Raw genomic sequence first — 24712 nt, 5'->3', positions numbered from 1 at the left:
TCGCTTGAAAATGACCCGTTCCCGTTCGTCGGGATTTTAATTTATTTCAGAAATAACGCGAAAAAGAGAAAAGTCGTTCTTGTTTGTCTTCGTGATTGAAAGAGCAAGGAACGACTCGTGGGGGGGATGCGTGTGATGTATATGTGTGTATATATATATGTGCGAAAAAGGACTCTTGCAGCAGAGAGAAAGAGAGAGAGAGAGAGAGAGAGAGAGAGAGAGAGAGAGAGAGAGAAGGGCCGTCGAAGAAGAAAAGTCTTTCTTGCGTGCGCGTGAAAATTTCGAACGACCGTGTGTGTCTTTCTTCGTTTTTGTTGTTTTTTTTTTTCTTACGACGACGGCGACGGCGACGTCGACGCCGTTGAGCGGAGATCGTGCGACTCGACTAGTAGTTCTGGGTTCATGTCCCTATCACGGCACATCGCATCGAGCCCTTTCTCTAAGGCAAAGGGCACTGCCTATGGCTGCTTCAGGAAGTGAGTCGACACCAGCCGTAGCGTAAGCATCGAGGGTCGGAGCCGGGATGAGGTCTAGGTCACCACTCCGCCCCTGGCCCTGGCATGGTCTACGTACCTTCTGCTCGGGCGCTTACTGCACCCGCTGCGCTCTGAAAGCAGAAAACACAAAAGGGACTTCTTTACGTTTCGCCACTAATTGCGGAAGAGATACCTCAGCATCAATGTATGTACATCCCTCTGTAAACAGCTTCTCTTCTGTATTAAAATACTGTATTAAAATACATTTTGGAATATACATGAATCTAGGTAGGTACTTTTTGTAATGAATACATGTGTATTTAGATAAGATAGAAAGTAATACATCTTTTTTTAGACCTCGGTTTTACTCGCGTGGGAAGTATTAGGCGCGACCTGATTTGACTTTTGATCCGATATCAATTTAATTTTCTCCGTGTATCAGCTTGATATTAACGCGTTTAGTATTAATAGTAATAACATAATAATAGCTGTAATAATAGCTCTCTTGACGCACATAATATATATTTAAAATAATTTATATCTATATATAAAGGTTATCATGCTATTTTTGCGTGCGCGTATGTGGCACATGCATAATTGGATTATGCATATATTATTTGACAAGCATAACAGGTCATAACAAGTCATTAACTTGTGAACACATTGGCAAATGAACAAAGAACAATTCACAAGTTTGCAGTGCTTCACTGAAAATAAGTTTGTTCGTTGATATTCATTTTTAGAGATAGAAAGAAACTAAAGACATTACACAATATCTCATAGATGTACTCTGTCGTTAAAAATATATTTACATCTTTTATAAGTATTCTCTTTATGCTGCATGTTGCGAGAATTATAAGCTATAAGAATTAGAATAGGCTCCTTCTTGTTCTTCGTTCTTCATTCGCGTGGAAGCCATAGGATCGCACCTAATCCTGAACCGACCGCGTAACACGGTCCAATTTAATTACGCTCGTTGATTCGTTTAGCGTGCCCAGTCTCCGTGGACTATAACCATGTTTGAAATATGTATCGCGATTGAGAAGAAAATCGAGAAACGCGTCTTATCGACTTTTGCAACTATAAATAGTTTTCTCATGACGCAAGATGCTTAAGGAGATTATTTAAAGCTACGCTTTAATTAATCCAATGGAAAGGAAATTTAAATATTTCTTGATTATATTAGTCATATATGAAATTAATAATCGATTAATTTCATATCATATTTATTTCATATCGTGTGTAAAAGATAAATTAAACTCTTTTTGATAAATCAAATTGTCGAATTTACATTGATTTATCAATATTTTATTGTTGTATGAAGTGAGAATCCACGAGCATTGGCGATTTTGCAGAGACACGACGACGAGTCGACGTTAATACATTTTGCAGCAGAAGAGTGTGTAATTAATCGCGGCTATCAAGCTTTTCAGTACACGCGACAGCTTATGAATTAATTAACGCCCGTGGCACTCGAATTTAATTTAATTAATATTCATCATTCGCCCATTTGCAACACTCGTCTTCGCAACCTGGTAATGTGCGATCTTGAAGACAACAGTTCATTTCTTCAAATGACACAAAATACAGCACGACGTCCCGCGGCTCAATTTTAACTCGACACAGTCCAATAGATATAAAGTTAATTTCACAAGAGACCATAGTTTAATATTTATGTATGGTAATTCTTCTCTATTTAAATATCCCATTAACTTAAGTAGCACGATTTATTTTAAAAAAATGTAAGAAATTAAATTATAATTAATTAGAATAATTTGATGCGTGTTATTGAAACATTCAATTAATTTTATGTATAAAATATTTTTTTCAAAGTCCCTTAAAAAATGCAATTTTATTGACTCGCTCATAGCTATTTCATTTTCAAAGGGATCCAAAATTTATCCCTTTTATCAAGAAAAACTGATGACTTTCAAAGTAGACCGCTCGTATCGTGATACGAGCGCTCTTTCATTTCCTTTTCTGCGGTGTGTCGAAACGACATGAGGGATTTCGCGAAGCTTACAGTCGAATGAGAATGAAATTTGCGTAAGTCGCTTGGCTTTTACGCGCGGTTCTCCGTTTCACATTTTGACAGTCGCGTTACGTGCTCGTACCACGAGATTTTCGAATGAATAATTACGTGGAAAATGCGCTCGACGAGTTTAGCAGCGTTAATAATGACCCATTTAATGCTTATTTAAATTGTCTTCAAGAGCGAGCTTTAAAGCAATAAAAATAGTAACCTTGACTGAGAATTCAATCCGTGAAATCGACCATGAAATCTTATATAATCGTGGTAAACACAGAGCGCTCGCGAATTGCAGGGAAGATTCGGTTTGACAACATGGAAAGAGTTACGTCACTCTCTTCTCGCAACTTCGCAGCGCGGCCACGCTACTTCGGTACGGAAGGTACGGAAAGTGCGCGCAAGTGTACAAGGTATTTACTTAATTCAGCGATATTGCATCCGTAATAGCAATGCATTATCAGCAAAATGTGACTGTTTGTTCCCGTGCTTACGCTAAGTAGAAAACTCGTTCGAACAAATAAGACAGGACAAATAAGATTCAGATTTGAAGACGCAGCGAAAATTACGCCTGCGACGGCTGCATCTTCGCGAGTAATCGAATTTCGCAGTCAACAAATTTCGCGCACGATGAGCACTATATCGTTAATGCTCGTCGAGCGTTAAATGCAAAACACGAAGATTGCGATCAATTTTAACGAATTTTGATAAAATCAAATTTGCCAATCGATTCAGCTAAATTTTTTAAACACGGAATATTAAAATATTCTTCGGGACATTCAATATTATTATCTTTGCAAGTAAAAAAATTAATATCAGTCGAAAAACGAATCAGTCCTCTATTTGAATAGTTTCTCGACACAGGGATTATAAGTCGGCGTTTAAGACGAGAAATTCGTTTGAGAACACTGACCTAATGCACCCTAATGGAAAATTGCACAGTGGAAAGATTCGTGCGCGGCCGATCGATTCGCTCGTTCGCGAGATATCGTGCGTGCATCAGCTCGCTCAGCGGTGCATGCCCGTGTAGGGTGTCTGCGATCGATATTTCCCGCGAGGGTAAATGGAATGAGCATTTAATTTCGTACGGTGGAAGAGAGCCGGCGTTCTCCCGGTTAAATGACGTGCCGATCGCACGAAATGCACCTGTTCGCGAAACGTGTCGAAGATGCAGCCTGCGGAGCGGAATCACACATGTTCGCGAGGCAGCGATAAAGAAAATAATTTTCTCGCATTCGTTCATTTCTTATTCCTTATTTCCTCCACGACAAAATATCGCGATGGAACGTGAGAGATAAAAAGGAATAAACGCGAGGGAAGAAACACAAGAAGCGACTTAAGTCTATTCGCGTTTCTAATTCAGGACTTGTGATTTAAACCCATAATCCGTAAGGGAGCTACTTTTTACAATGCGGATCTTGCGTCCTGTTGAAAATAAAAGAGAATTTAAAGAGGATCTTGCAGATGAATTTCACGCGGATTTTGCAAATTTTCGGGAAAAAAAATGAGAAGTGAACCTTGCTGACTATAAATTTGCTAATTATAGACTCGATGTACTTCAGTTTCTGACGCGCTTGCATATCGTGCTTGTAATATTGTACCTTCGATATACTTTAAATTTTATTCCGCAATTCGACGCTTATATATTTCATATTCCTATATCTTCCCTCGCGCGCTCTTTTGTTCCTTCGCATCGTCCTCGCATCTCGTTTTTTATAGTTCATTGTGCCACGATCCTTGCACCTGCGCCTCGGTGCGAAGTAGGAGGGGGCGGGAGGGAGCACGTTGCGCTTAGCAACAACCGCACGTTTTTATGTAACCATCGAGAAGAAATCGAATTCCGTCAGGTCGACGACGTGTCGGTGTTGTCGCGCGTTTACACGCTCTCCGAGAGATGCGACTTCTTTTTTTTTATGTATAATATATATTTACATACATGAAAGAAGTCGGCCTCCTGCAGAGCTTTCACCCCCCTTCTCACGTAGCTGCATAAGACATACGTACATGGATACATGGCGCAATCCGTCTCTAGACGGTATAACTCTCTGTAGCCTGTCCGGGTTAACGGACGTAATATCGAGGTCATTTAGCTTCACGCGACGAAACGTAATCTCAATGCACCGACAAGTGCGATATATAACGATCCGTGGCCACCTCCGCTCGCCCGCGTTCCACTTGACTCGCTTTTCCCATTATCGAAATACACAATAAAGTCAAGAAGTTTTGCTTTACTTCGTTATATATCTCGCGATATATCTCTTCGGATTGGTTCTATAATACTTTCGATTCACACAATTCAAGTATTAGAACGATGTCATTCGGAACTATTAACGACTGATTACACAGTTTTCACTTATAAAATTTCAATTTGTATTCGTAAAGATTGAAAATTAATAGAGAAATAATTTTTTCCCGAATTTATAACTCTATATATAACAAAATGTATATACGTCGTAATTGTGGCTATCACGTATTATAATTTTGACGAAACAACGTGAAGACGTGTCAAATGCAGCTGATTCGATTTTGAATCTACGTAGCTTGCACAGCTGCAGCAGCTTTTCTGCACTTAACACCAATTTCGGCCTTTTGCGCAGTTGCCGATATCAAACTGTCGCTTGTAGTAGTGAATTAGTTTTCGCCAAAACCAACCGCATATAAATTTAACACGAACGGGCGTTAAATCATTCACAATCGCGACAACGAGAAAAGGATCGTTAATTGTAATTAGAGTTAACTGACGTTAATAATTTTGCGAAACTGCGACGCTCGATCGTGGTGGTAAACAGAGACAGAAACCACTCTCTACAAACTCGTATCTAGAAACGTCGATCTAGAATAAAGTCTGGTTTATTCGAAGAAAAAAAATTTCGTAGATTAATTTTGAAATATCAAATCTTCTCTCGAAAGCATTAAAATTACATTAGAATTAACAAATTCCACGATAAAATGTTGCTCCAAGCGTGCAAAGAGTGTCACAAACGAAAGGTCAATACTTCAGGTAACGACGGTATTTTCGAACAAAATTCGCAGCAAGGTGACGACACGTATGCGCTGCGAATGACAATAAAAAGGAACGAAGGTCACCGTTTTATCATTTACCACTTCGAATAGTTCGAATTCACCATCTTGCGCACTGACGCGCATAGAACGCGTTTTTCCACGATCTCACGCACAAAGTTTCGCTCTCAATCTCTTTCACAGAAATTGTTTCTTGCTCGTGACAGCCGATATTCACCCCCGTCGAGATATCGGGCTTGTCCACTGGGACACTCCGTGCACAGTAAATCGTAAACGACGCAATGACGCAAAGGCCTAAGATGTAACGCGGCTCACGAAATATAAGAGCCGAAGATGCGTTTCTATACCTAACCGACGAGATGCGAGACGAGAGGCGCTCGAGTGTGCGCAACGCGCGAGTTGTGTCAGTGCCGATTGTACCTGATGATGTGCGAGATGAGGGAAGTCATGACGACCGACCGGAAAAGAAGAGGCTGACCGCGACACAGACGCCACACAAATGAGACTGAGTCTCCGCCGCGATCCTCTCGGTAACCCTCTCTCTCTTTCTCTCTCCATCCGCCGTCCTTCATCACCACCCTCCTCCTCGCAACCCTCCTCTTCGCAACCCCTCACTAGCGCTTGAGCACGCCGCCACCCTCTCCCCTCCCCCCCTCCCCCCCGTCGGCAATGGGGATTGAGGGAATTCTCGAATTTCACGTCGAGTACGCGCCGAATCCGATTGAATTTTTTGGACTCGTTTGCCGAATGGGCCCTCCTTAATTCGTTACTGTTTAAAAGCTCGGATGAGAGTGAGACAAAAAAAAATTGATCAAGAATTGCAAAATCCAAATCGACATTAAGAAGTTTTGAGAATAACAGAAACAAATAGTGAAGAAACAAAGAAATGTAAATCAATGAAACAGTGAGAGATAAAGTAATAGTAGCTATGAGAATAATGATAAATGCTGCGAATTCAGAGAAGTTTAAAAGCTTGAAAGCTTTTGATATTTATGTTCTGTTTATTTCTTAAAAAAAAAATTCAAAGAATAAAAGTCGTCAACAAAATTGATAATTTTCACACTTAAAATAATAGCCAGTAATAATTTTTAAGGTATTCGTAATTACCTTATGCAAAAAAAGCACCTATTTTAAGATACTTACTAATATTCAATTGTGCGCGGCGATTTTGTATGTTATACTTAAGAAAAATATTTCAGATTTAAAAAATAGCAAATTAATTCCATAATCATAATATAATCCATAATAGTAAATTAATTCCATAATTTCATAATTGAGATCTTAATTATTCAGATAACCAGTACATAAGTAATAAAAAAAATCTAAAAAGTAGCGTAACACTCTCCAAATTAAATATTTACGATACTTTACCTTCGGTAAAGTTGTTTACAATGCATGTCGAACTTTCGTTACGTTTTATTTATAACGGCTACAATTTTTTGGACTCTGCTTCGGCGATCACTTATTTCACCCTATCATAAAAGTATACCCCATCACCATAAAAATACATAAAAACCACTATACCGACTACGTTCAGTTTCTATCGCTATCTTCTCCTTTCTCTCTCCCCGTCTCTTTCTCGACACCCCGCATTCCCCGACCGTCCCGTTTTCACCCTCGTCGGCATCCCCACCATCGGGACTTCCTCCAAACTCGTCCCCTCCATCGTGTACAAACCCCTTGACAGCAGAGATCGCGTGCACGAGGGCGCATGCACTACCCTCGAGGAATCAATAGACTGTCCCGGTCACGTGAATCGCGAGGTGGAGAAGGACAGATGAAGGGGTAGAACGGGAGAGGGATAGAGTCTCTAACAAGCGAGCCAAGGAGGGACCGTGAGGACGGGGGTGGAAGGGAGAGAAAGGGGAGAGAGAGAGAGAAAGAGGCAAAGGATGGCCGCTGGTCGCGGAGGGTTGCCCGAGGGTTTGTTGACGATTATATGGCGCGCGTATGTGGGTAAACAGCGACACGAGTTCGTCCGATGGAAATGCATAATGTAAGCATCTTCCCCCCCCCCCCCTCGTTGCGTGGAGGGCGAAAAGGGTATGCGGGGAGATGGTGGGTAGAGGAAGGACGATGCTTACTGCGCGTCATTTCTGCAATAGGATACCTCGAACACGAACGGTCACAAAACGACTTGCGTCTTAACCGATGCTATCAAAATCAGAATGCACACCGCGCGCAGGTACAAGCGTCATCAGGACGATCGCTATCTCGAGATTACGCAATTCACGTTAACACAACTAAAATTTGTATAGTGTTTCGTATTTTATATTCTGTAGAATGGATCATCATTTATATTTATCGCCTTTCATTTTTATTTGCCATTGATTATTTGCCCGCCTTACGCGCGCTTTGAAATACTTCCGATAATGCCTCATATTTACGCGTTTAAAATACGAAAAAAATTATGATATTTGCGAGACGCGAAAAGCGATAAATATCATATTTTCCGAGGAAAAAATATCTTTCTGTATATTTCTGTTATAAGTATTTTTTTTTTCAAATGTATAAAGTATAAGTATATTGCTTACACGAAAATCTCAAAACAGTAACTTTCTCAAAATACTTCTTCTAACATTAAGATATTTATCGACGTTTTTTTATTTTCGACGTTTGTCTATTTTTTATCCGCTCTTCGATTCTACATGAAGTAATTTAATTTAATAGAGTAAAAATTGAATCATATATCAACGAATTTTCCTCTTACAAATTATTGAATGCTTGAATAATATACTCTTACTCGCTCGAGAAACGTACAATTTAACTATAATTAATTAATGAATACACTTATTTATTCATTTAATCATTTTACAATTTCCTTACGGGTTAAAGATTAAAATACAAATGCATAAACGTCTCAAAAGTCTTATTCTCTCGATCGATATAAATTTCTTCAATTCAGATTTTAAATTGATTTATGAAGATTTCTTGCAGAGTTCTCTAACATTTTAAATGTTTTGTTATAACTCATTGAATGATATTAAAGAGCTCAAAGTTTCTTTTCGAAGTAAAACTCGCTAAAGTTACATAACGTATTGCCTTGCGCCGCTGCAGACAGTTGCGTGCCGTTTCGGAATTAACATGTAAATTTTAAGCGCAATCCTCTATGCAACGTCCGGCATCTATTTGCGTTCGAAGTGCGTAACTTTTCGCGAGGGGATGCGTGACCTTCAACTTCAAATCCTTTCCCCGCAGGAAGGGATTCCCGGCCCTCCCTATTCGTCCTCGAGACCCCATTAAAGCCAACGAATCCCATGAATGGAGTGACTTCACTCCCCTCGCCATTCTGGGATTCTACGCAGCAATGCTTTTGCGTTGCGTAATATTTCCCGGGGTTTTATCGCCTTTCACATTCTCTTTTTACCTCCCTGTTTCTAAAGGAAAATATCGCGAGAATATTGAGAAAGCTTATATAGATTTCAGAATATAATCAGCCTACAAAGATGCGATTTATTAATTATTATGTATATAATTAATTATTATAATTCAGATGTGTCTCAAAACACAATTTATCAAAGTGTCGCGCGTACTTGGATAATTTTCTCGTCAAACTAAGAAAATACGAGCACGGTTTTTTGTTCGTAAATAATAAAAAAGAATAATCATCGGGAATTGTTTAACAAAACATACAGAAATTGCTATCTTGAATAAATTACGGCTAATCAGTAAATATATATACAGAAAGTGTTTGCACAATTTCTCTTTGATCATCGAGAAAAAGAATGGGCATATAACGTGGCCGTATGTATTTCAGTGTGCGCAAAGTAAACAGGTGTTTATCGCAAACAGTTTCACACCTTGCGATACGTGGTAAATTTTTTTTTAATTTCTTATTAAAATATCAATAATTTAACCGTTTCCCTCGCGATTTTAAACACGATATTAGTTGGACGAATGATAACGAATAAAATATACACATTAAAATAAAAAATTGCGTTTAATCGCGCAATTTTCCGCGATTTTTCCCCTTATTTCGTGCTGACATGTTACGCATTCACGAAAAAAAATAAAAATAAAAATAAATAAAAAAAACTTCGTTTCACCCTGAAGCGCGCTTTACCGCTCCTTGTCAGCGAATGTATTAGTGATGGGAATAGAACACGTGCGGGCAATGACCCCGGCATGCAACGTTGCGCATATGCACGTAACTAGCGAGCGCATGCATATATCCGTGCATATGCACATGCATATGCTCATGCCGTCACTTGAATAGCGAGCTTTTCGTACTACATGCTGCATGTATCGATTGTACATGACGCCTCGCGATGCAAGATAATGAGGAACGACCGCGAGATTATACTCGGCATTTATCAACATTTACGCTCGCGAGCCCTTTCAAACGTTGCATTATTTTTCTCCAATCAATGTCAAACGATTGTCCGTTGCGGAGAAGCGCGAAAAATAACGTGTCGCGCATCATCTTTTCTTCCCTCGGTTCTCATTGAGAATAAAATTATTAAATTTCTCTGTGTTACGTAAAGTGTATTTGCGGTGAATTTGCGTTTAGAACTTCAGTCGCCTCTCGCTCCCTTTTTCTTTATTTTCCAAGCCGAGCGAGTCGCTCGTAAATTATTATATTCGAGCGGTTGTAAAGCGATTTCAAATTTCAAACTCACGGACGGCGGAGAAATTATTCAGCTTAAAATTGTACACAACATCGTGGATATTATTTGCGTGACACAAAAATAAAAAAGCATCGCAACAATCAATATCACGGAGAGCAAATATTCCTATCATTAATGTCACCGAGTGATAAATAAAAACTCCGACGCGGTCTCGTCTCGATAATCTCCGACACTTTCGCGTTAATAAATTCCCCAAAATATCGACATTGAGAAAGACGTCGCGATTTTCTCGCGCGCGAATCTCGCGGATAGGGAAATCCATAACAATAATTTGCCCGCGCCTCGTCTCGTCGCGGCCGATTGTCAATCGTCGGCGCGAGCCGAGTTATGTCGGCGAAGTGAAAGGAATGCCCGCGGACTATCGCGGACTACAGAAATCGCACGAATCGCATCCAGGTCGAAGATGTGATCCGGATCGATTTCACGTCCCGGGATTGACGCTCTCGACGGAGAGATATCTCCGGAAAAGCGCACGCGACGCGAAATTTCCCGCGTATTACCCCTCTGTAGTGCGTAGGCGAGACAACAATCGCGTGCTACAACTTTGATATTATAAGAGGATAATACGGATCGATCGATATCAGCGGGGCGTCTTATCGAAATAACACCGGGTTCATCGTCGTTTGCGTCAATGTATAACAGTATTGTCCGTCGTGGCTTATGAATAAAAAATGTGTAGATTAAAAAAAAAACAATATACGCACCGCATTTACGGATCTATTTACGTACACCTGTTTACTCAAGCTAAGGCGTCGTCATTAAAGCATTGTTTCTTATTCATAATTAACTAAAATGGATTATATAAAAAATATAATTTTAACAAATATAGCTCTTTAAAAATAGTAATGTTATCGATAAAACGAGAAGAAATTATATAAATATAAATTTGATAAAATATAAATATATATTACATTAAACATTTGCACGCTGCAATAATGTTCATCGACGTCAGGAAAAACATTATCCCAAAATCGACCGTAAAAGCTTATCCGATAAAACGAACATGCATCTGACATCCTGGTGCACATTATATCTATTCACGTCGTTTGATGTACAAAATGCAGCGAAAACAACTAAATTAATGGACGACGCCAATTGACAAAAGCTGTGCAACTGCATTTTCTGAGCGTTTTAGTTGTAATAATACGCTTTTATCAGCGCTGCTGATCCACGTAACCATGTATATTTTTTTTTTCGCCGCGAACGCGACGAAGGCACGAGAGAAGAACGCTCTTCCGGGACGGGGACGACCGTTGTGCAAATAATAATCTGCGCAAAAGTCACGCAGGCCTTTGCGATTTGGCGCCGTCGTGCTACGTTTAATGTTTGCCGACGTCGGCACTTACCTCGAACGGCGACCGGACGGCGGGCGGACACGAAGCGTCGTCGTCTGCGTCGCCGCTGGTATTCGTCCGCGGCGATATTCGGGCGATGCACTTTTCTCCACTTGCTCAGCAGCGAGCGTGTCGCGGGGACGCGACCTGGTCGACGAGGGGGTCGCGCGCCAGCGTCGTCAGCTCCATCATCCGCGGCGGCACATCGCCGCCGGCACGCTGGTCGATAATAACTCGAGGTCGACGCCGAGGAGCGCCGTGCGCGTTTCGCGAGATATTCGGAGTGCGGGATACGCGGAGATCGGAGTACTTCCGAGAAAGAGAAATAGAAAGAGATGTATATATAATATGATGTATATATGATGTACGCGAGCGGCGGTTCGTTGCGCGACTCGTGAGAGCGTACGCGTGCGTTCCGCACGCGTTTCCGCAACTTCGATATACCAGCGCGACTAGCGCGAGTCACTGCGAGAGGCAGAGCGGTGCCGGTCCGGGTGCGCGTTCCGCCATATTGCCGCAATTGCGCGTTTCGCAGGAGATCCGACCTGGCAGCCGCGTCGAGGTCGAGAATGCCGAGCGAGATCGACCGACTGACCGTTCCGGTCCGTCCTCGACTCGGTCGCTCCCTTATCGACGCCACCAACGCTGCGACGGTGCGCTCGGACGTCTCGCGTTCGAGATTTTTTTTTCTCTTTTTCCTTTCTCTCGAAGCGCCACACGTCGCGACTCTCTCTCATCTTGGCAAATCGATTTCGATTCTGAAAATGTTCTCTACTTACGTATAATTCAACGTATCGTTAATGTATTAATATATTATAGATGCTATGTTTATTATACACTATCCGTAATTTCTCGACGCATTTTACACATCAAATCGTTGACCGTTGTGCGATTTAATATATACGAGCGCAATTCTCGACTAAATTTAAATTCTGCGGCATGAACTATGCAACGACTGAGTTTGAAAGCATTCCGTAAGAGGTGATTCGCAATATAATTAAGTGTCATACATATTTGTGCTGCTTGACTAATTGTCCAGACAATGCGTTAAAATATATCGATAATTTCTAAAAATTCAAGATAGAGCAACTTTGTCAAAAATTATCGTAACGAGATTTTTAAAAAAGCATTTTACTTAGCTTGAAATCTTTATTTTTTAAGTTTTAATCTCCATTTTTTTAAGTATATATTAATGCATTGTCCGGACAATTAATTTGGTGACTGTATGTATTTTTTATGCATTCATAAATTTTTGTTTCTCTCTCTCTCTTTATTTAAATGCAAAAATTCTTAGGAATTTCAAATAATACAAACAAATTATTATTTTATTATGTTGTATAATAAATTTTTCAAGCGTGCTGACTGACTATTCTAAAGATTTAAAAATTGCTCTCTCACTTTTTGTTCAATCAGTCCAACCAATCAGGATGTCAAAAAATCGCACTGTAAAATAAAAATCGTATAAGCAAAACACCTTGCTCTAAAATTCTACACATCTCGTAAACTATAAAAATATTTTTTTAAATATATTAAATTTTAAAATGCTATTAAAATATTTTTAAAACTGAAAAAATTTTTGTTTAATTTAAAAATATTTTTACATTTATCGGCGAACCAATCAGACGTATTTCTGATGATCTCACTCGACTCGCATTCGGACATTTCGGACGTTCGGTCTCCATCTTGTATCACGTAGTCTCGGGTCGTCGTAACGATCGGAGTGCAGGTGTAGCCGGTACAGTCCGTGCAGTCACGAAGGGGCGTCGCGAGCGTTTTTTTGATGTCAGCACGCGACGCGAGGCCTCGTGCCTTTTCCGTTTAGAAGTCCAAGATGGTAAGTTAGCTGGTGGTCCTGAAATCTGTCTACATCGCGGGTATACAACACGAATCCGTTTGATACGCAAGAGAAATCCATCGTGCACATTTTCGTGTGTCTGATTGTCCATTTATGAAACGTTAAATGCGTTCTGGTGCCAGGAAAACGATGATGCTATCGCGACGTGTCGCACCGCTTCGTGTTGTTTCCTCTCGACAATCTCTTGGTCTTTTCTAATGGCATCTGTCGCGTTGTAGTTTCATTGTAATCATTCCACTGCGATATGTAAAAACTATACTCTTGCTCGAATTGAAATTATTCCGATTTACTCCAGTGAAAATACAATGGAAGTGTTAACCTAAATTTGAACCTAACCTAAGTTCCACGACAGCACCGTTCGTTACCAATTTAACCAATTATGAGTGTTAAAGATTTTGCATCAGCACAAAAAATGTAAAGCTTCAGTAAAATCGTTTTCTATATTTGCATTTTGTATGGTTATACAAAGAGATCTAAATAATTTTTTTCTATCAAAATTTAACCTCACGTATCTATAAGTCGTAACCATGTCATTGTCAATTCAAAAGAGGCAATGAATTTGTGTTTATTTGACACAATTGTTCACATTAAACCAATGCACATTCATATTAGATAAATTTTACAGTTTTTATTGCAAAATATTAAGTTATAAGATATATAAAATACTGGAAGACTTTATGTTTATCCAATCTACTCTCTTTTTTAAAATCTTAATTTTTGTATTTAATTTCAAAATATGTTAATATGTTAAAATATGTTAAATATGTAAATCTTATATAGTTATAAACTTTTTTCTTTCAGGCTCGTGGTCCAAAGAAGCATCTCAAGCGTCTTAACGCGCCAAAAGCATGGATGTTGGACAAGCTCGGGGGTGTCTACGCTCCCCGGCCATCTACTGGTCCACACAAGCTCAGGGAATCACTCCCTTTGGTTATCTTCCTGCGTAACAGGTTGAAGTACGCCTTGACTAATTGCGAGGTTACTAAGATCGTTATGCAGCGTTTGATTAAGGTTGACGGAAAGATTCGCACCGATCCCAATTATCCTGCTGGTTTTATGGGTAAGTGATTTTGCTATCTTATATTCTATTGTAGTACGTCTTTCATTTTTCTATTATAAAATGTTTGAATGGAACTGGGCCTTTTATCGAAGCTGTGGTGCTAACATCTAATAAGAGTATCGGAGTCAAAAAACGGCCAATAATAAAGCAAGTTTTTCATTTTGGTCACAGATTGAGTTGCATATTCTTTCTGTATTACCCAAGAAATGCACAAAAATATGTAGTTTAGGCACTGATTTAAGTATAAACAAGTGTGGATTAATAGCATTCTGATTGAATTGTTTCAGATGTTATTACAATCGAGAAGACTGGTGAATTTTTCCGCTTGATCTATGACGTTAAGGGACGTTTTACTACCCATCGTATTACTGCTGAGGAAGCCAAGGTAATTGCTTTTAATATTCTATACAATTTTTGTATTTTAAAATGTTCGATGGAAGTAGGCCTTATCGAAGCTGTGGTGCTTACACTATCGAGAGTATCATAGTCAAAAAATGGCCAATAATAAAGCAAGTTCTTCATTTTGGTCACAGATTGAGTTCCATATTCCTTCTGTATCACCCAAGAAGTGCACAAAAATATCTTGTAATTTTTTTCATCTAATATGTATCTATATTGCAATGTTGTGTTTTACAGTACAAATTGTGCAAGGTAAAGCGCGTCCAGACTGGTCCTAAAGGAATACCGTTTTTAGTTACACATGACGGTAGAACAATTCGGTATCCTGATCCTGTTATAAAAGTTAACGACACTATTCATCTGGATATTGCCACTAGCAAGATTTTGGATTCTATCAGATTTGATTCTGGTAATTATTTGTCTACAAAATAGGGAAGAATAATAAATATTAAAAGGGGAAAAATATTGAGTATAATTTTCTTTGATTGCCAGGTAATTTGTGCATGATTACCGGCGGAAGGAATTTGGGTCGTGTTGGTACCGTCGTGAGTCGTGAACGTCACCCTGGCTCCTTTGACATTTGTCATATAAAAGACGCTCAAGGACATACCTTCGCCACGAGGTACTGAAAATAAAATTCGTTTTCAGCTATTTAATGCTGCACTTATTCTCTGTATATAATGCAATTCGTTCGCCCAGGTTGAACAACGTCTTCATCATCGGCAAGGGCACGAAGGCGTACGTGAGTTTACCAAGAGACAAGGGTGTGAAGCTGTCTATCGCCGAGGAACGCGATAAGAGATTAGCAGCGAAGGGAGTGAATTAACAATGTAAATTTTTAAGAAAAACATTCAATAAACCGAGATAGGCTTGGTAAATTTCTCCATCCTCTTATAGATGATTTTCATTATATAATTATTTATTGTTAAAAAACAATAATACGATACCAAGATTATCATCGTTTCCCTCCTCTCATTTCTTTAAAAGTAGTCAAATTTACAAAATATACAAAATAAAAAATGTAAAGAAGTAATGTTAGCTATGTTTACACGTATGTTCGTATATCATAACTTTTATAGTTTAACATTACAGTTTTACGATTTGATATACTTGAAAAATCAAAAGATAAAATTTAAAAAGATACAAAACGAACTGACTGGTATAAAATTTGGTTAACATTACAGTTTTACGGTTTGATATACTTGAAAGATCGAAGATGAGATTTAAAAAGATACAAAACGAACTGACTGATAAAAATATATAAAATTTGGTTTTGTTCGGTGGTCGTATGTATTAATATATGAGCGCAATGTATGCGTTGTATTCAAGTGTGTTCAAAATTACAGATAGAAACGTGAGATGCATTGCACGCATGCGTGGCGGCTATGTTGGTCGCGCCTAACGCGGAACGAGTTTAGAAGCGGATGTATTCTTACTTCTCGCGAATTTTAATCGCCGAAAAATTGGTTGCACCTCTCAATTTGCACTGGAAAATCGAGGAAAGCTTCGAGCGTCGTTACGTCGCACTCGTCTACATGTACGATCATGTGCTGTCACGCATTTTCCCCGTGACGAATTCTCGTCGTGATGCGAAAGGTTATCGAAAATCGGGAGCTACACGAGTAATCGCACGGCTCGCTGGAACAATGCACACCGCGGCGGTGAGCAAACTCGATTTATTACGTTTGTTACATATTTAAATCATACGCGCACGTATATATCACGTATTCACATTTAACGACATATAATGGTTATAACAATTAATGTATTCGCGATTGTAGATCGTCGATGTTTCTTCCAGAAATTCGAGTTGTCATAAATCAAACGGGACGAATCAAGGAAAAGAAATCGAAGGAGTGATTATATATACGACTCGATGCTACAATTTGGTGAGTAAATTTGATTTATTATTATTGATGAAAGATCGTAATGCGGTTCTCTGAGCGCATTTGGCGTTAAATGTGGTCACCAATTATAATAATGATTAAATTTACGCGTAGAAAATGAGTTCGAGGTTATTAAGTTTGTGTACAGAAAAATAATTTTGTTCTATTATAATAATAGAATTACCAAAAATATTAAATTATAATTTAATTATTTAATATTATATAGTGATTGAAATTAAATAATTCAGTATTAGAGAAGTAAAAAGATTTGTTACAATATTAGTAACAGCTAATAGCACGTTTATAAAAATGTGAATAATTGCAACAATATAAAAAGATTGAAAAATTATAGAATAAAATTGAAAAATCGATTGTAAATTGCAATCGTTATTGTCATTAAATTAACACAATGATATTGTAATAAAATAATTTTATTTGAAAGTTGAGCATAAGATGGCTACATTTAATGCTAAATGTGACTATTAATGTGAATTTAATTATTCGTTACGTAATCACGATTACTCTTAATATACTGAATATAATGTACGATGAAGATCGATGGAATGAAAAGATGCACATTTATAATATAATGTGTATTGAACGTACGAAATATTTCTTAAAATAACACTATAAGCGTAAACGGCAAATTTGAAGATTGTGAGTGAAAAACCCAGACTTCTAGGTTTTTATTTCTCTGGCAGCCAAATTTCTGTATTTAATTCAAGCGCATTTCGCAAAAGAGCATTGCACTGCTCGTCCGTGAGCTTTTCGTTTCTCTGCTGCACTTCCTTCGCAGCTTTTAAGTACCTATTTGAAAGAAAAACTTATTATAAGATTGCCGCATGTATTTCCTGCATTTATACTTCAATATACTTTTGCATTTCCGTAATTAAATACGTTAATTTTTTATTCGACGCTTGTCACTATGTCTTAATTTTACTGAAAGTTTTTCTATAATTCTGACGTTTTTGAAAAATTTATAAATATCACGGCGTGGGCGATAACTTTGAGATAATGAAATACGAATAATATGAATTAAAATAATAGAAGATATCGATAAAGATTCAAGATTACTTTTGTATAGAAAGGACCATGTATCTGATTTCATTTTCAATAATTCTGGTTGATGGTCTCGTGTATCCCGTATTCTCTATGTGTTTTGTCCGTGTGAACGGACAAATACGAATCCATCCGCCTTCGCTTACGCAGGAAGTTCTCCAGTCTTTGCCATTGTCCCAAGTCGGCGGTGAGACATGATTTTCGATCGTATTTCCCTTACATCGATCTATGTATTTGTCCATTAACAGCGGATTGTAACGCGGCCAGGTCAGACAAACTTCCGGTGTTGATTGTCTCAGCTAAAGAAAATTACAATATATAAGTAACATATGTTATTTTTCTTTCTTCGAATAATTAACGCAAATGATTTAATCTTTTATGATAATAGCTTATTAATTCATTGTGACATAATATTTAATGACTTGAAATTAATTTCTTTGATTTTTCTGTCGTAATTCGAAATATTATTTTGGCATGTTGCAATTTCGATTTGTAAAAGGCAGATGGTTCGCTCGCAATTACCGTAGCTCGGGTCTCCGAGGAAAGATTTAGAAAGGTTTCGGCTTCTCGTCCGAGTTTCGATCTTTTTTTCACCGAGCGGCCGAACTTGGAAGACACTTCGCTCTCATCCTCCTCGACGCGATCGGGAGAGGACCAGATTGTGAACAGGGAGAGCCCGGTATTGCATACTGGAAGACCCAATAAATCAAACAGATCATGCAACAGAGGCTTCTTCACTTCGGAATCGACTTCGCAGTCGTTACTCAAGGCCGGACTTAAATTCACCTGTAATTTGTTATATTTTTTATTTTACTTTTTTTATTTAATTTCGATTTAATTATTTTATTCTTTCGAATCACACTCTATTTACCTCTAAGAGCCACGGTTTTAAATTCTCGTCGATCAGCACGTCGAAGCCGAAAAATTCGAAACAGTTCGAGGATTTGGGAATGCCTGCTGCTTGACTTAGAATTGTTAAAGTCACTAGACACGAGATTCTCTGCCAAAGAATCCAATCGAAGTATCCTGATTGTTCAAAATATCTTCTCAATTGCCTAAATGTCCACTTGCATCCTACGTAAAAAAACGAATTAGTTCTTATCTTATATTTGTATCTTATTTTTTTTAACTTTTGCAGTAAAATTAATTAATTAAGATAGTTGATATATGAAAATACCGGCACCGATGCGTTCTTTCTTCTCCGAGTAGCCCGGTCCTAGTTTATTCAGAGAAAAGTTTGTGAGATGTCGAAAGGGATCGTCCAATCGCTCCAAGGAAAACTTTTCGGTGGCGAAACGAGCCAGACCTTCCTTGTACAGGTAAATCGTTAACGGGCGATACGACGGCACGCATACATACAGGCGAAGATCGAATTTGTATCCGCCGATCAGCAGCGGATTCTCGATATACCTTTGCACAACCGCGGCGTTATCGTACGATAGATCGCTTAATTTCTGGAAGAGTACACGTATTATCTAATTTATGCGACTTGTGTATTTTGGTTTGTATCTAAAAGAGAAGCCTCACGCGAAATAGAAAGATTCCTCTCCCTTGACTTTGGCCGACTGGCTTGCAAATCCAAATTTTGTCGTCTTTCTCGCAACGGTTACACTCTTCGGCCAGTTTCGTATATTCGGAAGGCAAATTATATCCTACAGGACTAATACAATGAATGAATATATTGTCAATAAACAGAGATAATCCTATATTCAACTGAATTGTTATATTTTAAATTTAGAAATAAGAATTTTTGACAAAATTTAATCTAATAATTCAATAGATGAAAGAGTAATGAGATTTTGCAAGAAAAACTTTTAACGCAGCTCAATTAAAAGTTTCATACCTGAAGTCATATATTAAACCGTGGACTTTTTTCATGCGCTTCAAGTGACGGATAAGCTTATCCTTTCGGCAAATGGAATTTCCCTTTGGTATCCGATTGACAAACTATTCGAAAAATAATCCGACATATCATTCCAGCAACTTTTTTGAATTAAGCGAATATATAATTGAAAAAAATTAAAATAAATAATTTTATATAGATTCAAATAAATAAAAAATTAATTAATTAAAATTAATTAGTCCAATAAAAGTAGATAGAACGCTGTTATTACAAATATTAGTTAAAGTTAATTGGACTTTAACGGATTTTCTTTTGCAAACAGAATTGGAGACCACAATGAATTGAAATACAAAAATTTAATTACTATAATAAAAAATTAGGAATTTTTAGGAAAAGAAATATAAAAGAACGATTCTTTTACTCGCTTATTGCTTGAGTTTCAAAGTGGATTCGAGATTTCAAAATGCAGGTAGATATTGCATTATTACCTGCCAGGGGAGTAATGGCCTGTAATGCGACGTGGGGAAACCGCCGGATCGCCACCATAAATTCCATCGATCTTTGAATACATTATTTTCACCGGCGTACTCCCGCCATCCCCGTTCTGTGCAAACCTGTGCAGAGGATAACATCCGCGAAAGGGTGATATTACCTCGACGTTTATTCCGAAGGGCCAGGTACTATTTATAACCCGTCTCGAATGTCAATAAGTATGAGTGAATGTCAAGCATTTTTCCCCGTTGTCAGACGACAACGACAAAAGCCACGAATCCGTTCCGCGTTATTCGCAGCAGCGTGAAATACCATAAACGCAGTCGTTATACTTGCGAAAGTGACGTAAGCGCAACTTCGAAAATCTGACGTCGATCGATATTCGATATATACTACGTTAATTTACAATCTCGTGTTTCATTGACGGTTTTCGAATAATTGAGTCGCATAACTTTAAAGAGTTTAAAGTAAGACCCTCGCGTAGAATATGTTGGATGAAAATAGTAGTTTTATCGATGCACAATCGATTTCTAGATATAAATATTCTTCTGACAAATAAATTCGTGTAGAGTACTCGACTTATTTCGGTATCTTGCTAAATATATACGCTTATACCAGGGGTTACAACCGAAATACCGTGATCGATATCTATTTAATCTATACGCCTACGCGCACGGACGTGTTGCATCGATTTCTCCAATTGGTCAAATTGATGAGCCGGAACCACTTTCAGTTCGGCAACCGAAAGTGCATTCCTTAATTCCGGATACCTACGCATTCTGAAGTTTACGAAACTTTCGAGGGTGAGACACGAAAATAGCGACGACCGCCCTTGATTTATTGTCGTGTTATTAGAACATTAGGAATGACTGCTCGTTGTAGCAGAACGAACCAAGGCCTCTGATTACAATTAAATCGGCGTGCACGACACATCTCTTTAATTGAAGAGTTTATTTTCGGACCGTCTCTTAAATTCTTTTTAGACAAGCAGCTTATACACTTGTCAACTTAGAAAATTATAGCTTGTCATAATTTTCGAAAGCGATTCAGACATTATCTTTTCAGTTTTGCGAGTATAAATAACTGAGAAAAGAAGTGAACTCGAGAATGTCATTTGTTCCTGCATTTCAAACTTTGGATGCATTTGTTTATTATAATTTAATTTTAATCTCTTTGCTTTTCAATTAGAAATGGAGATAATTTCTTAAACGTGGTACTTATGCAGATTTTTCTACATCATGCAAAGTGTTGCGAAATTCTATGGTATTCGACAGGATATGTCATTATTTAATTTTGATTAATCGCACATTGGTATGAAACACGATTGAGCTACTTTCGGAGTAGCTTATTTTAGATACGTTTATGCAAAGCACCGAATAACTCGCGAATTACACGTCTGCCGTTACTATTGGCAAGCTTCCACTTTTCAAGTCTTTCTTTCACGAATAACCCAATTTTTTCTGCTCTATTTTGCCCGACTGCTGCAGTTAACGATCAGAGGCAAACGGGTAATTTAATTAATGAAGATGGACGTATAAAATTGAATGAAAACGATTTTCATTGAATGAATTAGATTTTATTAAAACGGCAACAACCATGTGCGAATTTCCGAACAAGTTTTAATAAGTTACACGAAAGCAAAATAAACGCGAGAGTTAATTATGCACTAGCAAATCCACTTTGCGAAAAATTATTTTGACTGACATAGAATTTGTATTACTGTTGACTTATTAACTTCAAAACATATTGATTTTTTGCGCTGCTTTATATCGATTTATTTACAATCTTCCTCTATCATATGTTTAAAAAAAATATTATTATCATCTAAAAAAGGATACCTTTTCTAAAATTTATGATTTCTTTAAATAATAATTTAATATTTACACATTTTATGTATTTCGAACTTTGATATAAATTTTAGACAAAGAGATTTAGAATTTTTTTAAAATTAAAATACTAAGGAAATAAAATAAGTTTCACACATTATAAGCAAATAAATATTCAATTGCGTTAAATTGCAATATTTTATTATTCATATATGTAAATTCAACTTTATCTTCTCAATAATTACGAACTTAATTGTTTAAAATTTACGACAGTGTTTGTGTAATATAGTTTTCGAATTGTTATTTAAAAAAGGTATATAGAGAAAGAATCTATCATTAAAATTCAATTGTACGATATTTTGAGCTCATTAATCACTTTTTATAATAAGAAGTAGGTATATCAGTGCACCAATAGTTGTAGAGTGAAATAACTCGGGGATCACAAATCTCGCGCCGGAAATTTTCGCAAAGTCCAACTTTCAGTCCTCCGTTTTCTACTTTTGTTTTTTGCCATTGCATGTCGCACTTACCTAATCATCACGTCTAAAAGCGGCAAGTGCACGCAGAGGCGCGTTGCTGCAGGTGTGCATGTACGTATCGCGTACCTTGAAAAAGTATTTGGTTCAAGGGCGCTAACAAGTCTAAGTTTGTAACCGTGCCGCGAACAAATTCTAAGCGACATAAAAGCAGGAACTAGAGGGGGACCTATCCGCCGACACGGCCACCGCGGTGTATAACGTTACGTTTTTCGTCGCGGAGCCGACGACCTTTCGCGTCGAATCGTATCGATTATTCGCGATGCATCGCGGCGCGGCAACGCGCGCGACCGTTTCGGCGTTCGTACGTCAATGAATGACGTGCAGATTTACAATCGGATTATCATTAGTCTACGATTTCGATCGTGCTCTATCGAGGACCTCATCGACGATCGTTTTGTTTCCGAGATTGTGAGGAAGTGCAATTTTATTTGAATCAATTATATACCTGTACAAGCAGATGCGGTCCGGTACCGTTGTCATTTAGTCTGAACACAAAAGGCCCTTCCATGCATTTTACTGCCATGCCGGAGCATCATACTCTTTTTTGATATTTAAGAGATATAGCGAACCTTCAGTTTAGCTACGTCGATATTGCATTATTCCAGAAGTGCATTACGACATGAAATCTAAGAAAAAGAAAATTTAAATTAATTAAATATTCGGGTTAGCAAACGTATCAGTAAGCTAATTACATTTATCAATTGTTATAAAATGGCATCAACTTTTTCATAGATAGATAAAATTGTTATTACAAAAAAAATAATGGAAATATCTAATGTCGCATTTTTTTTCTTATTGCAGAACGTGAAATAAAAAAAATATGCAAATATCGATAAAATTAATAACTAAAAAAAACTTTCCTTTTATCGAAGAAATGCAATAAATATAATCATACTTTTTAATAATGCAAAGTAAATAAATGTAATTATTTTGTCGTTGAAGATACAAATATCTGTAACGAAGATAGTAATCAATATCAATGGATTCGTTTTTATTTACCTATTGAAATGAAAGAATCAAGAATCATAGAATAATTTGTCGATATTAATAACAAATTAATGTCAAAGACATGTCATGTATCTATTAATATGCAAGCATGCACTGTGTGTCGTGTGGATATACCAAGTATTCTCCAATGTCAAGGATATTTTGAAATGTGTATATAGATCGTGAACGACGCCACGTGTATCGTGTCTACCGTTTTGACTCTTAGTACAAGCAAGGTAGAAGGTAGTATACAGAGGGAATCTTACCTCTGCAGGTGATATACATTTTGTCGATAATCTCAATCCTCAAAGGTAATATACAAAAAGTTATCTGCAAAAAATGAATATTATATTACATTATTTATGAATTTATAAAAATCAATCGTTATAAATCATAATAAATAGACTCAAGATCACAATCCGTTGTATATCTAAACGCTAATGTAAAGGTATAAGATCTAATATCTGTAAAAATCGTGTTTTACGATTAATATCACTATTTCTTTTTATTTATTATTTCTTTTTATTCTCTTTACGAATCGCAATTCCATTTGTTAACATTTATGATGATACTCACACAGTGATAATCGATGTAAATGAATTCGCTGCCAATTCTGCTATCTTTCGACTTGGTGAATCGACAATCGCCCGTGCTTTCGATACATCGAGGCTTTTTTTTCTCCGCGAAGTTTCTCGCTGAGATGTAGACTGTGTAGACAAGGCGAGATCTCGGTTCTCACTGGTGCGCGGCCACGTTCCGGTCTACGCAATCGCTTTCGGCTGATTCGCAGGTGCGCAGGCTACCCGCTGTGAGCCGCTTGCGGCTTTTATGCGCTTTCCACCGCGATTGCCGCAAGGGACGGCAAGGACGCCGGATGAGAACGCCGGTAGTAAGATAGTAGGCGGTCAGAGGCAGCTCGTTGTGGAAGGATCCGAGAGAATTCAGATAATTCGAATTTATGGAAGGTTATTAGAAGCACGCGACGCGCACTGTCGTTCCTTCCCGTCAAGGTACAGGGATGGCTGCACGTGGCAAATAATGAAGCTCTAGACTTTAAACTGAAATATAGTATATACTATACAGATTAACGTTTGCAGCGCAATTGTACTGAAAAATGAATACTTTCCGAACATGAATAAAATTATTCGGCTTTTGATTCCTGAAACAAAGCAAATATAATGCTAAATGTTAATTATTATCGGTAAAATATTAGAATAATACAACAAAATTACAATTTTGTCGAAAAAAGTAACATTTTTTCAGAATTTCAGAAACTTTACA

General features: G+C 37.8%; 3 protein-coding genes across 3 annotated transcripts; 1 reads left to right on the top strand and 2 right to left on the bottom strand.

Annotated features, from left to right (window-relative positions):
* Window positions 1–196: 196 nt before the first annotated feature.
* Window positions 197–13167, bottom strand: LOC105451425. Its single transcript, XM_011691863.1, has 3 exons — window positions 13101–13167; window positions 11498–12217; window positions 197–607 (listed from the first exon to the last, which is right to left on the bottom strand). Exons 1-3 carry the CDS (start codon window positions 13165–13167, stop codon window positions 531–533), a joined length of 864 nt encoding a protein of 287 aa, XP_011690165.1. The 3' UTR covers window positions 197–530.
* A 48-nt stretch (window positions 13168–13215) lies between these two features.
* LOC105451363 (40S ribosomal protein S4) lies at window positions 13216–15693 on the top strand. The gene is made up of 6 exons (XM_011691746.1): window positions 13216–13319; window positions 14142–14400; window positions 14688–14785; window positions 15037–15208; window positions 15292–15421; window positions 15499–15693. The coding sequence occupies exons 1-6, from the start codon at window positions 13317–13319 to the stop codon at window positions 15623–15625; spliced, it is 789 nt and encodes a 262-aa protein (XP_011690048.1). The 5' UTR covers window positions 13216–13316; the 3' UTR covers window positions 15626–15693.
* Window positions 15694–17100: 1407 nt separating this feature from the next.
* On the bottom strand, window positions 17101–24337 carry LOC105451360 (probable tubulin polyglutamylase TTLL2). The gene is made up of 11 exons (XM_011691737.1): window positions 24008–24337; window positions 23698–23761; window positions 22890–23070; window positions 20076–20201; window positions 19588–19691; window positions 19272–19404; window positions 18922–19198; window positions 18616–18818; window positions 18267–18530; window positions 17760–18043; window positions 17101–17492 (listed from the first exon to the last, which is right to left on the bottom strand). The coding sequence occupies exons 3-11, from the start codon at window positions 22965–22967 to the stop codon at window positions 17372–17374; spliced, it is 1590 nt and encodes a 529-aa protein (XP_011690039.1). The 5' UTR covers window positions 22968–23070; window positions 23698–23761; window positions 24008–24337; the 3' UTR covers window positions 17101–17371.
* Between the last annotated feature and the right edge of the window lie 375 nt (window positions 24338–24712).

Source organism: Wasmannia auropunctata, unplaced genomic scaffold (assembly GCF_000956235.1).
Source record: "Wasmannia auropunctata unplaced genomic scaffold, wasmannia.A_1.0 LD336052.1, whole genome shotgun sequence".
Taxonomy (NCBI): domain Eukaryota; kingdom Metazoa; phylum Arthropoda; class Insecta; order Hymenoptera; family Formicidae; genus Wasmannia; species Wasmannia auropunctata.
Note: the sequence above shows the minus strand (reverse complement) of the source record. Positions and strands in the feature narration are given on the sequence as shown.